Source organism: Notolepis coatsorum (assembly GCF_963971535.1).
Source record: "Notolepis coatsorum genome assembly, chromosome: 10".
In the NCBI taxonomy this organism is placed as follows: domain Eukaryota; kingdom Metazoa; phylum Chordata; class Actinopteri; order Aulopiformes; family Paralepididae; genus Notolepis; species Notolepis coatsorum.
Window position 1 is genome coordinate 125,237,621 of NC_140174.1, and position 16,444 is coordinate 125,254,064.

Genomic DNA, 16,444 nt, shown 5'->3' on the forward strand with positions numbered 1-16,444 from the left:
CGGCTCTGTGATTGGAGCGCTCACGTGTCACTCAATAACCGGGGCAGTTGGGTCAAACAGTTCAGAAAAAGAGCTTCCGCTATATAACTCCACTCAATGTTTTATTTTCTTTATTATTATAATTGTTTAAAAAAAACATCGAGTGGAGTATATCGAGTTATCTGCTTACCGGATACATGTTAAGAGATGCGGGCCTATAGAGAAGTGGCCTTCTACAATATTTGATTATATCGCCCCCTACAGGTGGGTCGACGAAAAGCCAAGACCGCACTCATTGATTATAAACAGAGTACTGGACTCAGTGAGGTGGACATTAAGCACTACGGGGAATGTTTGAGTTTAGAGTGGTTGCCCTTCAACAACCTCATATGGCAGCTCAACCGGTCTCATTTTATTTCACACGTCAAGGTGTTTTGATGACTGATGATGAGTAGGGACCCGGATGTAGGATACTTGTTGAAGTTGTTGATGACTGATGAGCGCGTAGGATACTTGTTGGAGTCTCGAACGGTTGCGGAACAGCTACAGGCGCCCCGCCTGCGTAACTGCCTTGGGGAAAGTATTCACGCGCCCCGCGTGCGTAAAGATTTTGCCCAACCCACTTTCAGTTCCGCGTTCGGGATCCGCGATCTGATTGGCCACTGACGTTTCTCAAGTTCAAGTTTCTTTAATAGTTGTCATACAGAAGTACAGAATACTTTTATACAAAATGCTTCTTACTGTTACGCTCCAGACTGTGCAAGACAAGCGCCGATTTCGCGTTACGCCTAGTTCTGCCTCTAACCATAATCCCAACCCTAACCCAGTTGAAAGTGACTGAAAACGTGAATGAATGAATGAATGAAAACTTTATTTAACAGATTGCAGAATGGGTACAATACAGTACGGCTCAATACATACAATTGTTAAGGGGATGCAGACCTGAGAAAGACGTTTGTCTTGTTTCCATCAGGGTCCCCCAAACGTAACCTCGTTCCCAGCTTTATGAAAACGTACCGCACTGAGAACTAGGCGTAACGCGATTGGCGCTGAGAGAAACGTCATTGGCCAATCAGATCGCGGATCCCGAACGCAGAACTGAAAGTGGGTTGGGCAAAATCTTTACGCGCCCGACTCACGTGGGCAGGGATGATCTTCAACGGCTTCCGTCTCCCTCTTTGAACAGATGGGTCCCAGTTGGGATCTTTCTCGTTAATCAATTTCTCATCATAAATTAAACTAATCAATGCAACACGCCCAAAATCAATTAAATTAAAATACAAATTTAAAGCTGTTATTTTTTTTAATACCAGAAAGTTTAATCCGCTGTGTAACAAGGGAGTCCATGTAGTGTCACAAAGTGCTTCTTAATGTCCAGAGAATATTTTATCAACAGCACAATGAAACCAAAAGCCAGAATAACAACACCACACCGTTGAAGAAAGAAATGCAGAAAATAAAATAAATTAGGTGTTTTACCTTTTCACATGCCAGATTCTCCTTCGGCCAAATATATCACAAACAAAACATCTTACTAAAGAGACAATACTCTTTCAAATGGATTCAGGGTGAGACGGTACAAAGAAGACGACGGGAAGCAAAGTCACAAAGCTTTCAATGATCAATAACTTTCCAATCAATACATTGGAATTTCAGAAGTTCTTGAAACACAGCTCCATCCACCACAAACTGGTCGGCACCATGTCAGTAACAGCCGTTTATCACAAACACGGGTCGCAAAAAAAAAAGTTTTATATTTCAGTCTCTACTACAAAGTTTTGGCTGAGTATGCGATTTCAGGAATATGACGAGGTTAATAAAGTAAAGGAAAATAATGATGCCCCGTTACACTCGTTTACCTTCATGTCTTCCGTCAGCCATATCCAAACTCCAGTTTCTCATTTACAAAACAACCTACATCATATCCATACACGCACGAGTGATATCCTTTTCTGGGCTACCCAGCTATCAACTGGGTTACCCATTTACTGGGTTTTGTAATCATGGTATACATACAGTACCTTCTAAACGCCTGAATACATCTCTCTCTGGGCTGCATTGGTCGAGCACAGACTGCTTTATTACAAGCAGAAGTGAATGTTACAAACACTGGACATCTACAATAGCATGAGTGCTTTTTAAACTTTCAATACATTACTACTTAAGCCTGGCGAGCGAGGAGTTGTCTGATCAATGGAAGAAATTAGAATTACCATCACTTGTTTTTTTTAATCTTTTAAAAACTCACCCGTTTTTCATTTTCCCACAACCATCCAACTCCCACCAGTCCCTAGTAACTAGAGAGTGGCGAGGTACTGATGACCTTCATAGGCTTATAACCTCTCTAATTACAACTACCGATCAGATTACCAGTACGTTCTTACATTCAGGTAAACAGTGCTGTAAAAAATAAAATAAAAAATCACAACAACAATATGCACCCACACAATAAATAAGTTGCTAACATTTTCAACAGTAAAAGGTAGAATTAGACATGACATACTGAGGGGTTGATCTGTGGGGGGGGGGGGGGGGGGAACCAAAGAGATTATTTTCAACCAGATAATACACTCGAGCCTGTCGTTGACGATACCACCTCACTGGCTACAATGTGTGTCAATCACTGGAAAGAGAAGATTATGATTTGCTCCCATTTTCATAAAACACATCCAGCCATTCACATAAATTATACATCATACATAAAGCCAAGCCTGCCTTTAAACTGTACGATTTCAATGAGATTATTCACAAGAATGTGTGTTAAAAATCTAATTCAGGAACATGACCTGATCTTAAAAATCATAATTCAGTAGACAAAGAAAAAAACCAACGCAAATAATTCAATTAATGTTTATCTCGTTTCCCCCCCAATGAACCGGATCTAAAGTCATCAAGTTCCATTGGGAAGGGGAGGGAGGAATAAATCACATTATAAGAGTATCCAAAAACCACATTATATCCAAACCTTTGTGGGAAAACACCACTACGTTTCCTACGCTATTTCACAGACCCAGTACTATGCAGATAAGCAAACGACTGCTTAGATCCATCCCACTGGGCGCTCGTTTAGAGCAGCTCCAAGCACCGGTTCAGGACAGAGGACTGGGACCTTCTGGCAGGGTGAGGGACAGAGGAGTGGGACCTTTAATATGGTGCCGTCTTGTAAAGTGGGTGGAGATTTGGTAAAAAAGGAACGGAGAACCAATACACAACACAGACTTTGGGTTGGCGAAGAGACAGTGGATGGGACACGGGGGGATGAGGAAGCAGACCTGGGGGTAGGAGCACATTTACAAAACCGCTTTCAAAATATCTGAAGTACAATCAGGTTTCCGACATCCGAGGGGCCACGCCTCGACTTCCCAGACAGCCTCCGAAGTGGCTTAACACTTAACGTACAAACAAAAAGCTAATTAAACCGCCCACCTTTTTTTTTGTATCGTTTTGTTTACCAAAACATTTGAAAACACATTTAACTATTTTGCCTCAGGGCCTGTATGAAGAAAAGGTTGAGGAGTCGGGATCGGGGGCTTCAGGTTGGAACATGTTGCCTGGCTGGTCTTAAAGGACGGCAGCGCCACAAGACAACATACAGTAGAGCCTCAGGGTGAATACATGTGTGTTAGTACTACAGAATGGAAGTGGCAAACACCGCTCAGATATTTCATGGATTTCACTACGTGGAAATGAAAACGTACGTGGTGGGTCTTTCATTACGGCTGCCTTCCCTCAACAGCAGTACACTCTCCTCTCAACATCACTCCCACTTCACGCATACAGGCCTCCAGGGATGAAGGTGATTAAACAGATTTCCGTGGGGGGGTGGGGGGGGGTGGTTACGATCCGACGCGTGTCGTGGTGGTCTTCTTGTCGGAGAAGAAGCTGCGCAGCAAGACCACCTGGCTGATGCTGACCACCAGCAGGATGAAGGCCTCGCCGATGGACCAGAAGGCCACACGCGTGTTGAGGTCCTCGGCCCGGCTGCGGCCCTGCGCCTCGCGCAGACGGAAGTGAGTCTGGTGGTCGATGACCGCCTTCAGGGCCTCGTGGATGGACACGCAGGCGGACTCCATCTGGGGAACCGGGAGAGGGTTTCATATTAGTCTTGTGGAGCGGCAGGAGGTCTGCTTTTAGTCAGGCAGCCTTTTCCGTGAGAGCAGACCACACCTGGAACAGTCTGCCTACACGGCTCAGGGAGTATCAAAGATACATTTAATTTAAATCAAACTTAAAATCATGGTTGAGAGATGGTCAAGTGTGCGACCATTTTAACTGAGGGGTTGTGATGTATTTTAATGTATTTTAGTGAATTGTAACCTACTGATTCCTACTGTGTTTTAATTATTGTACTATGTCTTAAGTATTGTAGTGCTCATGTCACCTGCCCCAGAGACTACAGTTGAAAATTAGCCAACCTGGCTAAACTGGCAGATTTACAGTAAAATGTTCCTTAACACATTGGGCGCTGGGCATTGTGCCCATCATTATACCTAGTCTGCCAGCACTGTAACCCTATGGAGATGTTTACCTTCTTTGCAGGGCTATAACGTTTTAAATATTATAGCTATATCTGCATTACTATGGCCCATTCAACATCGATTATCTATCGTTCCGGATGTGGGAAGGTTATATTTTTTCATTCATACATTGTTGTGTTAATACCGTCTAGAATATAAGTATGTTTTTAAGCTTTTCTGCTGTAATTCCAAAAACGCTAGTTATAGGCCCTGACGCATATGATAGATTGGCGTTTCTTTCCTATACACGCTATATTAAAAAATTCAAATGTATATGATCGGTATACATTATGCTTCATCATGCGTGAAGGAAAGGGGGGCGGGTCGTTTATAATTCCTTGATCGTCAGTAACGGCTTTATTTAGTATGGGTTGATATGTTGAGCAGATGGTTTGCAGTGAAATGAATAAACAATCGGGCTGAAAATAATGTTATCTTCCTCTTACCGTTCGCAGATGAGACTGGAGGAAAAAGATCCCAATTATTTGACGCCGATCTCCTAGATCCATTTCCGGTTTGTATGGCGCAATAAACGCAGAAATCATATAGATTATTGCGTTTCGAAAGCGATCCAAATGCACTCTAGTGTTTGTCTGGACCCACGTAACAAGATATGACTGCTGGAGGGATTTCCTTGATGCACCGATCGCCACTTCCGGTTTTGGCGTGAGTGTAACTCGCCCGACCATCCACCAGGCGGCGGTATTGAGGCGTTGCAATCTCAGACAGTGTGCCGCTGCAGTCCGGAGGGAGGCTGGATGAATTATGAATGCCATGGCGAAAAAAGTTAAATATTGATCCCAAAAACGATTTACGCCGTTGTTGGCGTTCAACGCATGGCGGGCAATAACGACTTACGCCGTTTATGGCGCACAATGTGTTAATATGCACCGTCTCTGTATTTTACCAATAAATACAAATGGGGACTAAAATAATCAAAACTGTATTTTCCCCCAAAGATACATGGTAAACCGGTGTATTATTTTATAGAAGCTTTTATCCAAAGCGCTTTACAATTTTGTTCCGCACGCACAGAAAACACAAGAGCGCGCACACACAGAAAACACAAGAGCGCGTGAAGGATTTGGGGTGCTTTTTCAATGTATGTGATGTATAGATTGGGGGGAGTGACCACAGCTAAAACGGTGCCGGGTCAGAGAGGTCGAAGTGCATGCGGACGGTGGAAGCAGGAGACGGTGGTTCAGTAGAGCAGGGTGATTGTTGTGAGGCACACTGCCAGCGAGAGAATGTTTGTTGACATTCCTTGTAAGAACATCTGAGATTAGAGTGTACTGTAGGCCCAGAGCAGGAGGGAGAGAGGTTCATCTTAATGAAAGTTTATTAGTGTTAAAGGTTATGCAGTTGTCATGACAACACGTCGCATGACAACCAGTCTGCGGGGGCGTCGTTGCGACGCCGAACATCTATAAGTCGAACGGTGTTTCCGGGTGTAAGCCAGACTAGAAACTGACCAAGAGCGAGTAGGACTGAGATCACACAGACACTCTCTCCTCTCATTGAGAGAGAGGGGGGGGGGGGGGGGGAATGCCACATCACCAGTAGCTTCGGCTACCACGAGGATGGTCTCGGCTAACGAACAGGCCTGACCACTATTGGACTGAATAACAACAGGACGATAGACGAACACACCGAAAGATCATTAGAATAGACTCTCCAAGGACGATACAATTTGATAACATCTGATAACATCTGATTATGAGGTTCTGTTTATAGCAATAAAACAACGCTTTTCCTCATAAGGTATCTCACGGTGTCGGAGTGTCGAATTCTTACGGAAGTGGAGAATTATTATGGTTTATGGATTGCACTAACGGGGGAGATAAGGATCTTATCTGCCAGTATCGGAGACGTCAGGACCATTAAAATGACACAACGCAGAGGAATTGGATGGAGGGCCAAACAGACGAAGACGTGATACTGGCCAGTTTGATCAGGATCTTACAGCGCGCACACAGAAAACACAAGAACGCGCACGCACACACACAGAAAACACAAGAGCGTGCACGCACACACAGAGAAAACACAAGAGCGCGCACACACAGAAAACACAAGAGTGTGCACGCACACACAGAAAACACAAGAGCGCGCACACACACACTCACCTGAGTCAGAGCGGTCACGCGGTTCTCGTTGGGGAACAGCGGGGGGTCCTCCCCCACCTGGAAGTCGAAGTAGACAGTCTTGTGCGTGAAGGTGGAGAACTCGTTGCTGAAGCAGAACTTGAAGGTCCCGTTCTTGGCAGCCGTGAAGGTGAAGCTGTCGTACTGCTTCTTCATCTCCTTGTAGAGGACGGTGCCGTCGGGGTCCTCCAGGCGGCAGTCCACGTCATAATGGCCGCCCGTCACCACCTGGGGGGTAGGGGCATACAGACGAGAGCGTTGGCGACGCCGCCTCCTCACTGGCTAACACATGTGTCGATCAGTGGGAAGATGGAAAGTGATTTGGTCCCGTTTTCACAAAACGGATGTCAGCCAATCACATATGTGTCATACGTAAAAGCCACGCCTGCCTTTAACTAAGATTAAGATTCCAATGAGATTATTCACAAGGATGCGTGTTAAAAATCTATTTCAGGAACATCACCTCATCTTAGAAATCATAATTCAGCAGAGAAAAAAGAGGGGAACTTAATGTTTATCTCTTTTCCTCCCAATAAACTGGATCTATATTGTTTACACTGCTTATTTTTATCTTTACTATAACTTCATTGCTTATATTTATGTTAATGTTGTTACGATACCAACATTTTGATACCGATACCAGCCAAGTATCACGATACTGGTTCTAAAACGATACCACAGCAAAAACCTAAAATATCAGGAAAAGTAATGGAATGTAATATTAGATGACAGAACATGGAAAATTCTTTATATAATTATTTTAATTAATAACATATATTTTATATTACTTGAACGACCACATCAAACAAGAGGTGGACGCGGGCAAATAATGCGGCATGGTCATGCTGGACCTACAAAAGGCCTTCGACACTGTCAATCACACCATTCTGATTGACAAGCTAAAAGCAATTGGTTTTGATAGTTTATCAGTGAGCTGGATACAATCCTACCTGGAGGGGAGGGAACAGATGGTGGAGGTAAACGGTACCCTATCCCCCCCCCCCTCACAGTGAGCTGTGGTGTTCCACAAGGAAGCATACTAGGACCGCTACTATTCCTAATTTATGCAAATTACATGTCGTCAGCTTGTGACTGCAACTTGTTCCTGTTTGCGGACGACTCAGCCCTGCTGGTCTCTGACAAGAACAAGTTACAGGTTGAAAAAGCCCTCAGCTCGGAACTAGGCAAAATCTGCATATGGCTCGCCGACAACAAACTATCATTACACATGGGCAAAACAGAGTCCATTCTCTTCGGTTCAAATAACAAACTCAGCAAGACCGACGGCTTCTCGGTTACAGTGGGTGACAATATTATCACAAGGAAAGATGAAATTACCTACCTGGGTTCCATCCTAGAGGCTAATCTTTCCTGTGACAAAATGGCATCCAATGTAATAAAAAAAGTCAACCAACGAACGCGATTCTTGTACCGGATCTCCTCTCTGGTAAAAGAATACCCTGAAGACTCTAGCAGGAGCACTCATTCAAGGGTACTACGACTATGCTTGCACCTCATGGTACCAAAGCACCTCAAAGGCACTAAAAAACAAATTACAAACATCTCAAAACAAGCTAGTCAGACTACTGCTTGACCTGGGCCCCGTTCCCCGTACCTGGATAACTGAGTTAGCCGGATAACTTTCGGTCAAGCCTGACTTAAGCCGGACCTTTCTGTTCCCTGACGCGCGATTGTCTAAATCACCATGACAACAGATCAAAAAGTTTGAGCCTGGTCGAGAGCAGGGTTAAGTTCAAGTTAGCCGGATGAACCATGGCCACGCCCCCGCAAAGAAGTGACAGCTCGTTTCCTGAAATGATACAGTCTAGAGATCCCATTATACCATTCTGAATTACGTTTCTGTGCTTCGTTTTCCTAGAGGGGGCTTTTGAAATGTATAATAATAGAACTAAATGCTGATAATAAATCATATTGAGTAGGGATGCCCCGATCACGTTTTTTGCCACCGATCACCGATCGTCGTGAGCCATATCGGCCGATACCGATCCGATACCGATCGTTTTTGATTAAAAAGAAATTAAAAATTATTTTATATACATTTTTTTTTTTTTTTTTAATAAAATATATATATTATATAATTAGACTTGTACTTGTATTATCTGCGAGACATCGCCACCACACAACAAGTCAAAATGCTCGCTATCTGCAAACAGCTCCACTGTCTGTGTGTACTCTAGTAGCCTCCAGCTACCAAAAAGGATTCTCCGGCGCTGCAGCGGGACCCTATTGGTAACGTTATGCTTTGGTCATTTAACATTCAGCAAGCCCTCAGCTCGAATACGCATTCAATCAATGTTATAAGACATTGATATCAGGAGCTATCTGTAGCTACTGCTAGCCGGCTAGATGACGTTAAGACAACTATTTAGTTCAATCGGACATTTCGTTTTGAACAGTGAATTAACGTCAGCTAACGCGAGCTAACGGAGGTATCAACATGCACTACAAGACTTGCTGGAGCATTTGTTGATATCAGGAGCTATCGGTAGCTAGCCGGCTAAATACCGTTAGACAATGCCTACTAAAAGTGAATAGTTGACTGGGTAATTTTGTTTAAACAGTAACGATAGCTAGGTAGCTAACGTTAGCTCAGGTCGAATGCACTATCTACTCAGCAGAGGCTGTGTTTACAAACTCTACACGGGTACGGGCGGGGCTAGGGAGGAGGAGCAGTTTGCAGGTCCTGTGCGTCTGAGACAAGCGAGTGAGATATCCACTTGATCAGTTTCCGCGATCGGCGAATATGACTAATTATCGGAATTCCCCGATCGCATATTTATACTAATTATCGGCCGATAACGATCGGTGGCCGATCGATCGGGGCATCCCTAATATTGAGCCTATAGATTTACTTTGTCCTAAATAAAATAATGCACGTCATATACGGCGCTCGGAGTCGCGATACACGCTGCATGTGGTTATTTTAATAAGTGTCTATGCGGGGATTGTGGATTATGTGTGATATTGTAACTGGGATTAAAATGTCTGATGAGATGCGCTGTTTGACGGATTTGAGAAATTGAATGAGCCGTTGACGTCACATTAATGCATTTGAGAATAAAGAGATAAAACTTCATTCAAAAGAAAATATTCTAAACACGGGTCTCTCCTCCATTAATGGCTAAACAATGAATTTATCCCGTCTGGCACAGTGGCGCAGCGGTAGTGCTCAATCCTGGCAACCGGGCGACCGGTGTTCGAAACCCGCGTTTCCAATATAATTTTTTGGAATATAATATTAATGATGATACGCAAAAGTAGCCTAGTTTTAAGTTAAAATATTATAAATCTACATGCATTGAGGATGTCATTCTTTATATAGCTCTCAACGTGCACCAAATTGAATTATTCCTACATTGCAAAAAGAAGGAAAGTCTAGGATTCGAACCCCGGTCGTCTGCGTGAAAGTCAAAAGAAGAAACCGTTACACCACAGTACAGATAAGTAAAAGATCCACCATACATCAATCAATGGGTAAGAGAGCCGTATCCTTATTCTGTATAATTGTATAATTATTTTCGCTAGCAAGATCTCATTTGATTATCCATTCCATAAACCTACTGCCAGCAGGCAAGTTTAAAGAAATATAATCTGATTGATTGGGGTAATGAGGGACTTAAAATTAGCCTATAGATAACGCATTTAACTTGTCGGCGAGGCGATTGAGCCGTAATGCAATCTGTTAATAAAGTTTTAAATCAATTAATCAATCAATGCCGTTAGAGAATCAGGATCTCTGCTATCGATACGTGCTGGCTTTTCAACTGAAGCGGCCGCGCGCACTTATCCTGGGTCTCAAGTCTGGTTTGAGTTAACGAGACTGAATCCACCTTCGAGGAACAGGAAAATCCCGGCTTCAAACATCGGGTTAACTGAATCTGGATAATGGGACTCTTGATCGACTTAGTTGAACCAGGTACGGGGAATAGGGCCCTGACTCCTAGAACCCACCTCACCCCTGCCCACTTTGACAACCTAGGATGGCTTAGAGTAGACGACAGAGTACAGCAACTTGCAATGGGCCTGGTCTACAAGATACACTACGCGACCAAGGTACCCATGTACATGTCAAAATACTTCCCAAAGGTCAGTGAATACCACGATCACAACACCAGAGGGAGCTCCACAAATCATGTAAAACCCAGATTCGGCTCAAACAAGGGACTAAACACGTTTCGCAATTATGCCACATCAATGTGGAACGCCCTACCTAAAGCTGTAAAGGAATGTGAATCACTACCCACTTTCAAAAACACTCCAAAAAACACCTACGTGAGACTGCAATTCGAAACTGGCCCCTACAAATGTCCTAACCTAGTTGTACAGTAAATGACCAAGTAAGGCTTTGTCAGTATTCCAATGTACAGTGTAAAATGTGTGTGTGTGTCCTACCCAACCCCCCCCCCCCCCCACCTCCAATGTACAGCCCTCACCCACACACCCAACCCTACCCCACCCACCCAACCTCCTCCAATGTACAGTTTCTATGCCAAATGTATATACACTCTTTTTCTGGACACTTTTGTATCACAAACAGTACTGTATTTGCAAATCTGATATGTCATAAATGTATAGATGTAGCAGTACTGTCTATCTGTATGTCATGTATGTCATATATGTTATGATGAATTGAAAATGGGGGACCCTGATCATGTAAACAAGACGAAAGTCTTTCTCTGGTCTGCATCCCCTTAACAATTGTATGTACTGAGCTGTACTGTACAGTACCCATTCTGCAATCTGTTAATAAACTTTTCAATCAATCAATCACAGGAAGCAACAAGGTTTTTGGGAAATGTAATCTTATGAGAATTAGGCTACCGTTTGTTTCATCAGTGGTCTCATTTGTTTACTGTAATTATACCATGGAATCACAACCAATCTGACTATGATATCTTTTGTTGAAAATCCTCCTTGTAGTAGCTACTAGCTGCTGTTGGAGAATTTGAAAATTGAAATGACTTGTCAGGGCATGAAACCAATGATCCGTGGATCTTTAGAAATCAAGACTCAATAACGGACATAGCCGTCAGTGCTAAATATAATTGTGACACCCCGAGCATTGGATATGGGAGAATAAAAACAGAGCTACCTAACTAATTCATAAGCATTTATCATTTATTGGGATTCAGATAAAAAGGTAATATTGTGCAAATAGGCGCTATATAATTTACTCCTGAAGATTTAAAGGTGCTTTAAGTGGTATTTCTTTGTTCAAATAAGTGTTACGTAACTCTACATTCCAACAGCCATCACTGATAGTGTGTTTGGTCAGTAACATGAGTCTCCCAGTCGCTCCACTCTGCAGTAAACAGAAAATATTTGTAAGATAAAAAAAAAAAATTGCAGTGTGGAGTTCACTCTCCTGGTTGGATAAAGTAATAATAAACTTTATTTGTATAGCACCTTTCATACAGAAATTGGGAGCAGGATACCAGAAAATGTATTTTCAGTTTCCTGCAGAGGGACTGGGAGATCCATGTGACTGACCAAACTCACTCTTATCAGTGATGATAACAAACAGAAAAAAATAACACTTACAGCACCTTTAACCCTTTCACTGCCGCACTGCCAAACGGTTAACCCCTTCACTGCGACAATACACAGAAGGTTAACCATCGGTTGTGTGATAGTAAAGGGTTAACCTTCTGTAGTGCGGCAGTGAAAGGGTTGAGAAAGAAAAATCAAATAAAAAGGGACAGGCGGACACATAACACACACCTGGAATTCCAGTGTACACTTGGTGCTGATGGTGATGTCTTCATAAAAGCATTGCTTGGCGTTATCCGGCAGCTCGAAGGTCAGTTCAGAACCCAACACCAGCCCGCAGAGCAGCTGGGCCCAGAGCACCTGCAGCAGCATCCGAACCGAGCCGAGCATCCTGATGATGGAGAGAAGTGAAACCTGCAGAGACAGATGGATGCAGCTGACTGACTGATGGGGCGAGGAGGGTGACATTAAATAACAAACAACGATTACAAAGCATTTCCGCAAACATCAGCGATAGGAATTACCAGCTTAACCCTTTCACTGCCACACGGCAGACGGTTAGCCCTTTAGTCTTTACTATCGGGTAACCGTCGGTAGTGTGATAGTAAAGGGTTAACCTGCTGTCGTGTGGCAGTGAAAAGGTTAACCTGCTGTCGTGTGGCAGTGAAAGGGTTAACCTTCTGTGTATTGTCGCGAGGGTGACATTCAATAACAAACAAAAAAACGGTTACAAAGCATTTCCGCAAACACCAGCGATATGAATTAGCAGCTTAATTGCTAACAGCGTTAACACGCTAGTTTAGAGCTAGCTAGCCGACCATACAGGAGAGCAAACCACTCGCGTTTGGCTACTTTTACATTTATTGTAATACCCATCGGACTATATGTCCACATGTATAGTAATGATCTAAATAAATGTAAACTCAAACATTTACACTACTAGGGTTCAGTATATGTGTTTAGCTCGGTGTTAGCTAGCTGCTCACCTCAGACCGCTCGAACCCGGATGTTAGAGAAGCAGAGAGACGTAGCGTCACCGTGCCGTGCTGACGTGTTGGCCCATCGCCCTCTGCCATTGGTCCAGATCAGCACAGGAAGCGCTAACGACACATGGGCTGCGTGCTTGATTACATATGCACGCCGCATTTCTCGGAGACGCTCTCTGATTGGCCGACGCCTGTTTCTACACTGGTTAAGTGTAGGCACTCTTCGAAGTTGGTTAAGGTTAGAGTTTGTCTTAGAGCATGGCGATAGAACGCCAGGTAGTTTGCAGGCTGTTTGACGAGGAAATGGGCAAAGACACAGCTCGTCACGGATTGGGCAAACGCGTCAGTGGCCAATCAGAGAGCATCAGTCAGTGCCAATCAGAGAGCGTCTCCGAGAAATGCGGCGTGCATATGTAATCACGCGGGCTGCGTGCGTGTATACCAAACCCAGCCGCATTTCTCGGAGACGCTCTCTGATTGGCACTGACTGACGCTCTCTGATAGGCCACTGACGCGTTTGGCCAATCCGTGACGAGCTGTGTCTTTGCCCATTTCCACGTCAAACAGCCTGCAAACCATAGATATATATAGATATCTATGCTGAAATTTCCTGCAAACTACCTGGCGTTCTATCGCCATGCTCTAAGACAAACTCTAACCTTAACCAACTTCGAAAGTGTCATAGTATTGTTAACTGACTACAAGAGGAGTATACGTTACGACATGTTTACGACAGTTACAGTAAGTGGGAGTGGCGCGAGAGGCAGGTATTGTTGGGATTGAGGAACCACCTGAGGTAGTAATAAAGCGTCTTGTTTACCAACCAACTGTTCCGTTGTCCGTTAATATCTAAGATATTACATGGTGTCAGAAGTGGTCGAGGATGGCAAAGTTTCAACCACCAGAGAGTTTTTGTTTCGAGAAACCCGCCGAATGGTCAGACTGGAAGAAACGGTTTACACGGTACAGGACAGCTACTAAATTGGACAAAGAAGAAGGTCCAGTTCAAGTAAGCACGCTGGTGTATGCGCTCGGGAAGGAAGCAGAGAACATTCTCAGCTCTTTTACCTACGGGGAAGAGGAAGATGACTCGCAGTATGATGTTATACTGGCGAAATTTGATGCATATTTCATCCCGAGACGCAACGTTATACATGAACGGGCGTGTTTCAACCAGAGAGTGCAGCGTGCGGGAGAGCGCGCAGAGACATTCATCCGCGCACTATATGAGCTGTCGGAACATTGCAACTTCGGAACGGCTCGTGAGGAAAACATAAGAGACAGAATCGTGGTGGGGATTCTAGATAAGGGTCTGTCTCAGAGGCTACAGCTGATCCCTAACCTCACTCTGGAGATGACTGTACAAGAGACGCGTCAATCAGAGGAGGTAAAAGCTCAAGTTAACCAGCAGGGGGAGCAGGCTTACGCTGTGCAAGAAGTAGCACAACGGCATAACAGAGGTGCAACACAGAAGTGGCGGCACCCACAGAGAGAGAGGCGCCAGGAGAGAGAGAGTGAGAATGACCACAGGAAGTGCTGGCGGTGCGGCAAAATGCCACACAGTCAGCAGGATGACTGCCCAGCAAGGAGGTCTAACTGCAATAATTGTGGGAAGAGTGGACACTGGGGAAAAGTGTGCAAAAGCAAGCAGGTGAGGGAAGTGACTGAGGGTGAGGGATCAGAAGATGGACAGTATTATTATCTGGGCTCAGTTAATAGCATACCTCAAAATGATAATGAATGGACAGTCACATTAGAGATTGGCAGCTCACCTGTAGAATTTAAAATAGATACTGGAGCCGATTGTTGTATCATAAGTGAAACTGTGTACAAAACACTGGAGCCAAAACGGGTCCTACAGAGGCCAAAGAAGGTGCTGAGTGGTCCAGGGGGTGGATTGAACTGTTTAGGGCAGTTTATGACTCAGACCAGCTACAAGGGGAAAACATACACATGCAGGCTCTATGTCATTAGGGGGCAGAGTGTGAATAACCTACTCAGCAGGCCAGTAGCTGTAGCTATGGGGTTAGTAAAGCGAGTGGGCGAGGTCAACACCAGTGAACAGGAGTTTGGCCTACTGAAAACACAGCCTGTGAAGATAGCTCTAAAGGACAATGCCCAGCCCTATGCAGTATGCACAGCACGCCGGGTCCCCATACCGCTCCTGAGTGCAGTGAAAGAGGAGTTGGAGAGGATGGAAGCCAACGACATCATTGAAGCCGTGACTGACCCAACAGAGTGGTGCGCACCCATGGTGCCAGTCCCGAAAAAGTCTGGAAGAGCACGCATCTGTGTGGACTTAAAGAAGCTTAATAAGGCTGTCAAAAGGGAGAGATTCATCTTGCCGACATCAGAGGGGATGGTAGCTCAGCTCAGCGGCTCCACAGTCTTCTCATCACTTGACGCAGCGTCAGGGTTCTGGCAGATCCCACTGGACAAAGACAGCCAGAGGTTAACCACCTTCATCACACCGTACGGAAGGTACTGTTTCAAACGTCTTCCCTTTGGGATAAGCAGTGCACCTGAGATATTTCAGAGGAAGATGGTGGAGACGCTGGAAGGGCTGGACGGCGTTGCCGTCTACATGGACGACATCATCATCCATGGCAGCAACACCAGCGAACATGATGAGCGGCTGCAGAAGGTTCTGGATCGGCTAGAGTCTGCAGGCCTGAAGCTGAACGATGAGAAGTGTGTGCTGAGAAAGGAGGAGCTGCACTTCCTGGGTCAGGTGATCAACAAAGATGGTGTACGACCCGACCCAGCCAAAGTGTCTGCAGTCAGCAAACTGGAACCACCAGAAAACGTGCAGGAACTAAAGAGAGCACTCGGCATGATCAATTACCTGGGGAAATATATTCCAGACCTCGCCACAGTGGGCCAGCCACTATATGCACTGTTAAAAGCAGACTCAGTGTGGATGTGGGGTCCGGCGCAACAAGCAGCCTTTGAGCGAGTTAAAGAGCTCCTCACAACGTCACCTACCCTGGTGTACTATGATGTTAACAGGAGCACAGTGGTCTCAGCAGACGCAAGCAGTTATGGGATAGGCGGTGTCCTGCTGCAGCTCCATGGCGAGGACTGGAGACCAGTAGCATACTGCTCAAGGCGACTGAGCGACGCTGAAACCAGGTACGCTCAGATAGAGAAAGAGTGCCTGGCGAGCGTGTGGGCGTGTGAGAGGTTTCAGATGTATCTCTATGGCCTGCCAGCATTCAAACTGATTACGGATCACAAACCCCTCATCCCACTGATGAACTCCAGGGATCTCGACAATGTGCCACTCCGCTGCCAGCGACTCCTCATGCGG

At 44.9% G+C, this 16,444-nt stretch overlaps 1 protein-coding gene across 1 annotated transcript; it reads right to left on the reverse strand.

The window, feature by feature from the left end:
• Positions 1-957: 957 nt before the first annotated feature.
• On the reverse strand, positions 958-13,162 carry tmed7 (transmembrane p24 trafficking protein 7). Its single transcript, XM_084323327.1, has 4 exons — positions 13,135-13,162; positions 12,380-12,562; positions 6,620-6,865; positions 958-4,052 (listed from the first exon to the last, which is right to left on the reverse strand). Exons 2-4 carry the CDS (start codon positions 12,536-12,538, stop codon positions 3,816-3,818), a joined length of 642 nt encoding a protein of 213 aa, XP_084179453.1. The 5' UTR covers positions 12,539-12,562; positions 13,135-13,162; the 3' UTR covers positions 958-3,815.
• Positions 13,163-16,444: the final 3,282 nt, after the last annotated feature.

Excerpts from the sequence above, each read along its gene's own strand:
- tmed7 (XM_084323327.1), bottom strand. The coding sequence starts at position 12,538 with ATGCTCGGCTCGGTTCGGATGCTGCTGCAGGTGCTCTGGGCCCAGCTG. Across the intron at positions 6,866-12,379 it reads AGTGTACACTGGAATTCCAG|GTGGTGACGGGCGGCCATTA; the intron begins GTGTGTGTTATG and ends CCTACCCCCCAG. Across the intron at positions 4,053-6,619 it reads GCGTGACCGCTCTGACTCAG|ATGGAGTCCGCCTGCGTGTC; the intron begins GTGAGTGTGTGT and ends CCGGTTCCCCAG.